Genomic DNA, 10482 nt, shown 5'->3' on the forward strand with positions numbered 1-10482 from the left:
TTATGTTACAAAAAAAACCAACAACCTGAACATTAGAAGACCATTAACAATGACACGGTTTGAAATTCAGAGACCGCAGAGATGGTATCCAGGTTTTTGGGGTCTTGTCAACTGTCGATATAACTGTGTACACCTCCACACGCAACAGACTGGAGGAAAGGAGACTGCCAACACCAAGGTTCACAAGCCACGTCAACAGCCCATCGATACAGCTGAAATGGGAGGATTTCATTAAAGCACCACTTTCCTTCAAAGAAAAATAATAATAATGAAAAAAAAAAAACCAACCCAACAACAAAGCACTCAGAAGCACACAAACATCTGACTGCCCAGAGAATTAAATCAATCTTTGATCTTTGTACATAGCTAACAGCAAGATTTCCAAGAACTACTGACTTTACTTCTTTGTATGACTGCTCCAGTCCACTTTCTAAGTTTTTAATTATGTTTACTTTGCTTTAGAGCAGTATTTCTAGAAGGCAGTAATGCAACACTGAATATTTTGAGGAGGTCAAGTAACATGATACACGGCTTTTCTCTCCAGGTCTGTGGGGTTCAAATCTTGCTCATGTAGTGACCAAAAGCTGTTGACATCAGACAGCTGTTATGTGACCCATGAGGAATGGGCAAGTATCCTTAGTCCAGTTTTTCCTGGACAGGTATTTCTACCTTCTCAAGAGCAAACAAGTCCACACTCAGGCTGGCAAGTTTCAGAAGTTAAAAGCAGCATAGATAAGGAGTAGCTTCCTCAGTCCTGAAGGAGAACAGGAACTTAAAGACTGATCTATCCAGGTGAAGGCTGCATCATATCTCTAACAAAAAAAGCAAGAAATTTCAACTCCTAAGTAAGTCAAGTCAGTATTTGCTGCAATAGTACATTGCCCTGAGTCTTGATCCTGCAAAATGTTGAATGTACCTGAATGCACTGGTTGCAGTATTTGCAGTCAACAGACTGAAGTGTTGCTGCTCTACAGGACCACAAAATCCAGAGAGTAAAGGTCAATTGTCTAATTTGCATCATAACATACATACCATCTTAAGGACAGCACAAACCAAAAACATACTCCTCACACTGTAACCGCATCCTCAGGTTCGCATACTTTTCCTTTAGTTCAACAGAACGTAGTTTTGTCAACTTTAACAAGAGATAATTGGCTTCTGAAAACTTAACATTACACACAGACTTGAGTTTCTTCTTTACACTGCTCATTGCACAACAGTGTCAGATCCAAAAACTTCACTCCAGCTGACAAATGTAGTTGTGCACAGGCTGCATGACGGAGGTGGGAAAAGACCAGGACCTTACAAGCATTAGGGCTCCTAAACCTTTTTCCCCTTCTCCCAAAAGCATGTTTTATTTTTTATTCCAAGCAGTTTAAGCACAGCTCAGAGAATTCAACAAGCAAAGCAAGTGCGAGAGGAAGTCCTCGCCTATGGAAATAGCCCACTTCTCAGTACACTGGAATGTTAAAAGTATGAGAAGACAAAATAAGCCCACAGCAAACCCCAAAGAGGCAGCTCTGAGCCACAAGCAACCTGCACGAAGCTGCTGGAACCGTAACCTCCCGAAACCCACCCCACCATTACATAACAGTGCTGAGCTAGGATTTTCACCAGAGAGCCCAGAACTGTTGTTAGGAGACATCTCCTGTCATGCACCAGCAAACTGAAAGGGTTTTGTAAAAAAAAGCCCAACCAAACACAATAAAAATAAGCAAAAAAAAACAAACCCCACAGTCACCACAAAACACATGAGAGTTTAATCCAGAGCCTACATCCATATGCTAGAAGCATTTCCTTTCCAAGTAAGGCTTTATATGACATTCTAACTTGCAAAAAAAAAAAAAAAAAAAGATTGTTTTAACAGGTTATGTCTCACCAACATCAGAATATCTGCTTTTCCTCTCTAAAATACCAATGCTCTCCAACTCCCTGGATAGGTGCTTACACGGTGCCTTGTTATTTTTTTAATTATTCCTTATTCATTTAACACCGCAAACTTGCTTGGATATTCATCTCAATAAGGTACAAATCACATTCTATAGGAAAGGAACAACAAAGTAATCATCTCCTATCTCTATTATTGTTACCACCATTTGTTTTCTTACTCAATCTCCTTAATCTATACACCAAGGCAGTGTGAAGAGCCTATGATACAGCAAAGAATAAGCCTATTAAGAATCAGTTTACTGTGTACTACTCTCTTCAGATGCTATTTTAAGACTTTAAAAGGGTTTCAATATTTAATACAGGACTAAACCAGTTAAACACATCTTTAGGTCTCCAGTGAAACACTGACCTTATGAGACAACGGTTAGCAGGGGGAAGAAGCGGGACACCTAAGCAGCAAGTTATGTTCTGTTCTTTTCATTAACTACTTTAGCTCAGTTTAACAAAGCTGACTTCTGGTTTAGTTGCATTATAAAAATGCCTGACTATACAGACTGCTAAGTTTTCTTAGAAATAGTGCTTTTAGATGTTTGACACCTTACACATGTAAAAAACAAAAATAAAAATTAAAAGCAAGGAGCAATTACTGACAAAACACATGAAGATATGCTGAAGCCATTGAGGGCTTTGTAAATATTAGAGAGAGAATTCCTATTGATGACAAACATCGACTTAAGCCAAAGTTCTGCCACAGCAGGCACAGGACATCTGATCATGTTTTAGCACCAAGGCAGATTTAAAAAAAAAGAAAAAAAAAAAAACAACAACAACAAAATAAATTTTAAAAACACAACAACAAAAAAAAACCACCAAAACTTAGGCATCCCATAATGCCGAAGAAGTCTTCTCCATAGGAAGTCTTCCCAATACGATGATCATTCTGCTGTTTCTACAGAAGAAACAGCTGTTTCAGGCTTCTAAAGCCTACTCTTGGTGTGATATAACAGACCAAGTACTTAAACAAGCAGTAAATACTCCAGATATTAGAAGGCAAAGGTGAATTCCCAACTCACTTCTAAAAAATTATTGTAATTGCATTTCTCATAACATCTGAGCATCTACAGTTTCACTGGGGGGGAGCAGGGGGAAGCAGGGAATTAAGTAAGAGAAAAGGCATAAGGAAGTAAGTGTAAATACAAACACAAAAATATAAACAATAGGCCTTTCCAAAAAATATTTACCTACAGTGTTTAGTTTTGGTGCACACTCATGTAAATACACAAGTACACGTATTCCAAGGCCATTTCTATTTCCAGCCTCCTGAGTTCTGGAAAGATGCATGCTGCATCCAGGATTTATGCTTTCCACCGTAACACTCTGCATTGGTATATGGGTTATAATCTAACTGGATGAAATATATTGTATCCAAGTGTACCTATCTATGTTGCCACGGTTGAAGGGAAAAAAAGAGGCGGGTGGGGTTGGAACAACAAATCACTAAATACTCGGGCACTTCATGCGCACGGAGAAATACACATGTGCAATTGAAATCGGGCACTACCCCAGTAACTAAGCCCTTGGTCTGCACTGCAGGGCACAACGTGTTATTAATCCAAACTGTAATTTGTTTATATGGCCGAGGCTCGCAGCACACGCATACCTTCGAAACTAAGCAAGCACCACGGAGCCGGTACGTGTCGAGCACCCCACGCAGAGCCGCACGCACACGCGGGTGCACGGCCACGGTCCGCCTGCCCGATAACTTCACATCCAGGCAGGCCGGGCCGCCAGAGAGAGACAGCGATGGAGAGAGGAGGAGGAAGCAGCCTTCGCCACCTCCCACAGCGCCCACGGCACCCCCCGCCCGGCATCCCCGCCTTGGGTGCCGAGGGGGGGCCCTGCAAAGAGCGAGGCGGGAGTGGGGGTGAAAGGGGGGCGGTCGGGCAGCCGGTCCCTCCGCACTGGGAGGGTGTGGGGGAGCGGAGCCCCGGGTGTCGGCGCGGGGATGTTTCCAGGCATCCTTGCTGTATGCAGGGAGCCGAGCGGCAGTGACAAGCGGCAGCGCAGCCTGCGGGGGGAGGGGGGGGCTCCGGGGAGCGCAGTCCGGAGGAGAATGAGGAGGAGGAGGAGAAGGAAGAAGGGGGGATGCCCAGAGGAGCAGGCGTGCTGGGGGAGGGGGCCTAGCCCTGCCCCCCTCTCCCCCAGGCGCTGGGGCGGGTGAGGAAGCTGGGGCTCCCCCTCTCTCTCACGCCAGCCCTGTGCAGCGCCTTCAAGGCGGAGGGGGAGGCGGCGGGGGGAAGAAGGGGGGGAAATGCTGCAATGTAGCGCCGGGCGGGCAGGCGAGGGAAGCCGCAAACCCTCCACCGGGGCCCGGCGCAAGCCCCCGGGCCGAGCCCACCTCTCCCAGCGGCCGTGCCACCGGCAGCCCCGCGGTGTCCGCCCGGGGCGGGGAAGGGGGAGCGCGGACGCGATCCCAGCCGGGGGCACGGCAGGACGACCCGGCAAAAAGGGTGGCGGGGGCGCAGCACCCACCTTTCACCACCCTGTCCGTCGTCGATAACTTGGGATCAACGGCCTTATGCTCCGACATGTCCGGCGGCCGGGGAGGCGGCGGGGCTCTCCCCGCTCGGGCAGGGCAGGCACGGGCTCAGGCGGCGGCCGCCGCCGCTGGGGTCAGGGCTCCGGCTCCTCCGCTGCGGCCGAAGTTGCCGCGTCCCGCCGCCGTTCGCTGGCTCGGCTCGGCTGGGCTCTGCCGCGCGGTGCCTTCCTCCTTCGTCTTCCTCCACCCCCGTTCTCCTCCTCCAGTTAATTATTGCTCGCTTTCAATCACGCCTCCGGGTTGTTTAGGACGGCTCGGTCTTCCCCCCCCCCCGGCCAAAGACCCCGGCGACAACACCCGCTGCTGGCGGGTGGCTGTCAGGCAGCGCCGGCAGGAAAAGCCGCGAGTGGACGCGGGCAGCAGGAACAGCCAGGTTGCACACGCAGCGGCCAGCCCTGCGCTTGCTTGCTTGCTTGCTTGCTTGCTTGCTTCCTTCCTCCGAGGCGCTACTCCGGCTCCTCCCGCCACCGCCCTGGACGGGGATGGGGATCCGGATCCGTCCCTTCCCCCCGCCCCCCGCGGGGTCTCTCCCCTCTCTCGCACCGACACCGGCCGCGGCCCCACGGCGCTGCACACGCTCCCCGGCGCAGCCCCCTCACCCCGCCGCGCCGCGCCGCCCTGCTCCGCCCTCCCGGCTCCCGGTCCCCCGCGCCGCCATTGGCTGCGCCGAGCTGCCAATCACTGTCAGGTAGCACCGCCTCTGCCGAGCCGCCGCACCGCCCAGGTGCACCGCGGGTGCCCCCACCCGCGCCGTGGGGGCCGGGGGCCTGCAGCTCGGTCCGGTCTGCTCCTGTGCCCCGTGGGGCCGCGGAGGTACCTCGGGGCCGCAGGCGGAGAGCGGGAGCTCTCCTATGGCCGCGGGGGTGGCCGCCACTTGTCACTCACGGTGGCCGGGGAACCGCGCCCGGTGGCCGCGCCTGCGTGCCGGGCCGGCCCGCGCTGGTGCGGGGGGTGCGAACAGCCGCCGAGCCCCGGCGGGTCCTGCCGCCAGCCCCCGGGGGTACCTACCCCGAGGTGCGGCGACCCCGGCGCAGCACAGCCACTGCACAGCCAGGTAACTGCTTAAAGAACATCCTTCGGTCTGGGGGATCGCTAGGACATCTCTCGGTGAAAGACTCTCCACTACGGAAAAAAAGAAGAATACATCCATCTCTCGTAACCGTGTATCTTCCCTGGTGCACCTGGCGCAGGTTAGCTTGCACAGGCTGCAGCTCTGGGCCATGCTGCTGGGGCCTGACCAGCACCACGTAGCCTCAAACTGTCCACCAAGGAACACCATGATAGTCAAACCTGGCGTCTGAAGTGTTCGTTGCCCCCGGTCAGAAGGTGACGACTCTCTGTGTTTCTTTGGGGATTGGAAAGCAATGTACATCTGTGACCGTGTCCCCCATCCTTTCAAACAACATAAATATTTTTTGCATGTTTCTACATGTAGTTGTTCAGGAGGAGCTATTCTTGACTAATTTCATGACTAATTTCCAGAATAAGGCTGAGCTGTTCCAGTTTACTTTAACACTGTAATTTTTAATTAAAGAGGAAAATAGGGCACACCTGTTCTGGAAGAGGGATGTTTACAGAGTTGTTGTTGAACAACGTCTGTGTAGATGAGCCGAGAATCAACAGACACCTAACCCAGCTTCCCACTTCCCTCCAGGGTGATGCACAAGTTGCATGCTTAGCAGAAAGCCACAAAGAAAATAAGATGGCAGTTATGACACATATCTCTGCTTTGATATCCCTGACATTTTTAGGGGACATTTTGTTGTCTGTCCTTGTGGCATTTTCACTGAACATGGGAAGACATTGTACGCGCCTGACATTCAACACAGCAGCATGGGTTCTCAGCATGTTCCCACAGCCATGGTGAGCTCCATGTGGTGTGACCATCCTTTTGTCCCACAAGTATGAGCTAGCTGGGTAACAAAGTTCCCATCTGAGATCCTGTCGCAATGGGAACACAGGAATATGAAACACAGCCAGTGCTCCAGCAAGGATATTTTACATATGCCCAAAGAAATCCTGAAGCCCATGGCAAGTGTGCAGAAGGCTCCCCATATGTTGGGCATACTTCATGAAGTGTGAAGTGCACTGAAGAATCTGAACAGGAAAACCTCTACATCTTCACCCCCACTGCTGGGAAGCACTGCTTAGCGGCACTTGGTGCCTGGGCACAGAAGGAGAAGCAGCATGTTAGGAATGCAGTATGGCCAGTACATTCAGGTATTGCCTACACCTTGTGGGCCACAACTTCTTGAGACGCGGAGGAGCAGTTTGGATATCCGTTCTTCTGTGACTGCAGGCTGTTTGCGTGAGTCATCTGGATTCTTCTTGATAGCTTGCAATAACACTCTGAGTCTCTCCAGGTTACACTCGCTCCCCCATTAGTCACAGGACAAGACTTCAGCTCTGACTTTTTAATAAGAAAGTATAATTATTGTTGCTGTTACATAAGGACATTCAAGTGTCACAAGTTCACCATGTCTGTATTAATTTTGAAAGCTATCTAGGGCTTCTTTCTTTCAACAGTTTTCCTTTGCTTCTAAGTTTTCAATTATAATATGCCACTGAGGCTAGGCAAATTTCTTTCATTTTATCTTGTGGAGTGTCTTGATTACACACCTGTTGAATGCATTTAGTATTCCTTTCCAAGCTAGAATCCCCATTTCAGGTAATTTCTTCTAGAGGAGTTTTCAGATTAGCTTTCATAAGACAAAGATGAGTACCACTGCCAATTACCACATATCATGCTGCTTGTGTAAGGTATGATATGCCAAGATTCACATCACAGGTGTAAGATCTCAGGACTCCTCTGTCGTAGCGTGATGCAATCTTAACCCCATGACTTGTGTCAGGAGCACTTACGAAATCCTTACCCTTGCTGTGAGGGAGGGAAGGGAAGGGAGAGAAATCACCAACCCCCATTTTTTGTTCTCTCATAATAGTAATGGCCTGGGAAAATCCTGTAATTCTCATCTGTGTTAGTAGTAAAGGTTGTATAACTATTCCTTGTTACTCAAATCTGTCCTTTCTCCTCAGCTACACAGGTGATTCCTAAGCTTTTTCTCAGGAAGACCTCCTTTACCATAGATGGATTTCTTTTTCATGGGATCTCAGTCATATTTGATTCCTTTTTTCGTATTTATCAGTAGGAGGAGAACATGAAGATCACATCTTTGAATGGGAATAACACAGTGTATGGATTCTTGGAAAATTCTAACACACTTGACCTCTTGCATCACCGATCCCTAGTAACATCATTAGTCATTTCATCCCCTAGCAGAATAGAAGCCCAGCATGATATGCTCTGATCTTCTGAAGAGCAGTCAGTTCTGATCACAGATTCTGGAGACAAAGTCTGTGAGGGCTGGGGGAGAGAGTATTTTTTCAAGTCCAAAATAAGTCAGTCCCCACCTGTTTGCCTCAGATGAGCTTTTCTTTTCCATTTTAGCTAAGACATGACAATTCTTGTAAGCACACAGCAGCAGCATCCAGCTGAAGTGAAAGGAGGAATAAATGCCCATACAATGAGATGGCACTCATTTTAAGCCAGAGACTCATAAAGAACTACAGGCTAACAGATTCCAAACATTGCCATAGGTCTCATGACAAATCAGCAATCAAGTTGCTTGGACTTTATTTCAGCGGCAAGATGAAGATTATCTTCTAGAAATGTAACCATGCATTTGCACACTGATTCAACCAATTAAGATACTGTTTTAAAGTATTGATTGTAAGAGTTGATAGCATTTAAAATTTTAATCATTATTATTAGAGAAAGACTGTTCTAGATATAGGGAGTCTGTTCTTCACACATCTTTTAGCCCCTAGAAATTCTGGCTTCACATGTAATAAATGTAAGTTTGACAGTATCTTGGAAGTAAAGGGGAGTTAGTGCTCTTGAGTATTATGTTTGGCTGCATGGAAAACATGTGCAATGAGGTTAGACTGGATATTGATGCTGCCTTAACTGATTATTTTCCTGATTTTTCTTTAAAGAGAGATCTGTATTTTCTTTAAAGAGCGATTTTTTCAGTTTACTACCCTTCAATATAAAAATTAATGGGGATTCTTAACACCCGTGTATCTAACTCTATTGCCTAAGCCATAGTCTCTATAACATAGTTATCTACAAGACTAAAACCACTATGTACTAATCTATGTTGACAGTGTGTCTTCAGGAGATGTTCCACAGAGAGATCAATGTTCTGTTACAGTCCGCACTCACAGCACTGACTACAAGCACCTAAAACTCCCAAAATAACTATATTAGTCTACATCTGACCAAAATAAATTTGATAGCAAGTGCTATGTACTAGCCTTGGAAAGTCAGTATCATTTACCAGTGCTCTACATGCCATTTTGTTTCATGATATTCAGAAGAGGCAATTCACCCCAGTGGAGAGAGCCTACACAAAGGACCGTGTATATGTGTGTGTATATATATATATATATATATATATATATGTATGTCAATTTATATCATCATTGAGTGTTCCAGTCTGAGAATTTCTTGATGAATTGTTTCCACTCTTACTCTACCTCAGTACACAAGAGGGAGCTAGATAAAGGGCCTGTAGCACAAAACAATTCCTTGTATCATACAAACGCTTTCTGGCTATGTTTGCAAAGGGATGGAAAGTTCAGATGGCAAAGCATAGCCACATAATCCATCACCAAATGTATCCTCCCCTTTCCCCATGTGTGGCCTTCAGGCATCCTCCTCAGGCATTTAACCTGTTGCATCATCAGCCCCTCTGGAGCTTTGCATGTTTTCCCCTTGCATTCATCTGTTGGGCTTTTGGCTCAGCTATTTATACAGGTTCTGGATTTGGTCCTGAAGCTTTTAGCAGAACTTGTACACACTGTTAATGATACTGTGCCTGGTTTAGAAAGCAAGCAAAATAGATAATTCTACAGAGAGTCACGGAACGGATGATATCAAAATGAATTGTGTTGGAATAAAATGCAAGCAGTGGCATCTGGAATACTGGAGAGGGAAAACAGGTCAGCTGCAAATTCCAGGATGCTGAATCAACATCAAAACCAGTAACAAATGGTGCCATGAGCAATTATACAGAGCTTGACTGACATTTGAAAAGTCAACAGATAGTGAAAGAAAAGAAATGAAAGAAAATAACCTTGAACCCTGGAAATAGTTATATTCCCTACCAAAACTGGCCTGCTTACAACATATTTCAATATAAAAGAAGCATAGCTATTGTCATCTAAGGCTGCAAATGAATATTTGCATTTGTATGAAGCCTCTGGTGCTAAACTAATTCAGAAGTCATGTCTGTAATCCCTAGCAGCATGCAAACTCAAGAGAAATCATGCAAGGGACTTCCACATCTGTCCTGTTTCCAGTGCTGTCAATGCAAGTTTCCTCCACTGCAATTTCAGATTTCTTAAGGGGCACATACTTTCATCAGGCTACTTTAGTAAGCCCAAAGGTGGAATTAAGTTTGGAGACAAGTACTGAAGCCAGCATAAATCAAGACACCAGGGATGCAAAGAGTCATACCAAACTGAAAAGCATAGTCAGAAATTCATGGAGCCAGAAGGTTGAAAACCACAGAGTCCCTATTATAAGTCAGGGCTGGAACAAGGTGAATTATAGCAGCATAACACAAAGGAGACGGGAACCAGGGATCAAGACTAAGCAAACAGGAATGAAAAGCAAGAGAGTCAGAAGCAAAACTACAGCCAAATGGCACTGCAGACTGCCAAGAGCAACTGGTGGAGTTGCCTGACACATCTGCTATTAGAGGAAATTAGCCAAGCCATAGCTCCTGCACAGCTGGGCCACAGTCCCAGTTGCCCTATTGCATCCAGCTGCAGGGCCAGTAGCCCAGGCAGAGTCCAACAGTGTGGATAAATGTGCATTGGTTTAAAACTCAATCTGCTGGAGTAGCTTGTCCCTATAAATTCACTGGTGCACGCAGCAGATTTAACTCATCTTCTGTATCCAGTAGAGCACTGCAATGATATGCCTA

At 46.9% G+C, this 10482-nt stretch overlaps 1 protein-coding gene across 2 annotated transcripts in view; it reads right to left on the minus strand.

Moving 5' to 3' along the window:
• The window catches only part of PPP3CA (protein phosphatase 3 catalytic subunit alpha), a 187999-nt gene extending 183102 nt beyond the window's left edge, over positions 1-4897 (minus strand). For both annotated transcript variants that reach the window (XM_057418029.1, XM_057418028.1), the window contains exon 1: positions 4423-4897. In XM_057418029.1, the coding sequence (XP_057274012.1) occupies positions 4423-4480 (58 nt within the window). In that variant the 5' untranslated portion in view covers positions 4481-4897. The remainder of the gene's footprint in view (positions 1-4422) is intronic.
• Positions 4898-10482: the final 5585 nt, after the last annotated feature.

The sequence above is a fragment of the Pezoporus wallicus genome, unplaced genomic scaffold, assembly GCF_028554395.1.
Source record: "Pezoporus wallicus isolate ANWC-B61680 ecotype Strahan unplaced genomic scaffold, APGP_CSIRO_Pwel_v1 contig_6999, whole genome shotgun sequence".
Lineage (NCBI taxonomy): Eukaryota > Metazoa > Chordata > Aves > Psittaciformes > Psittacidae > Pezoporus > Pezoporus wallicus.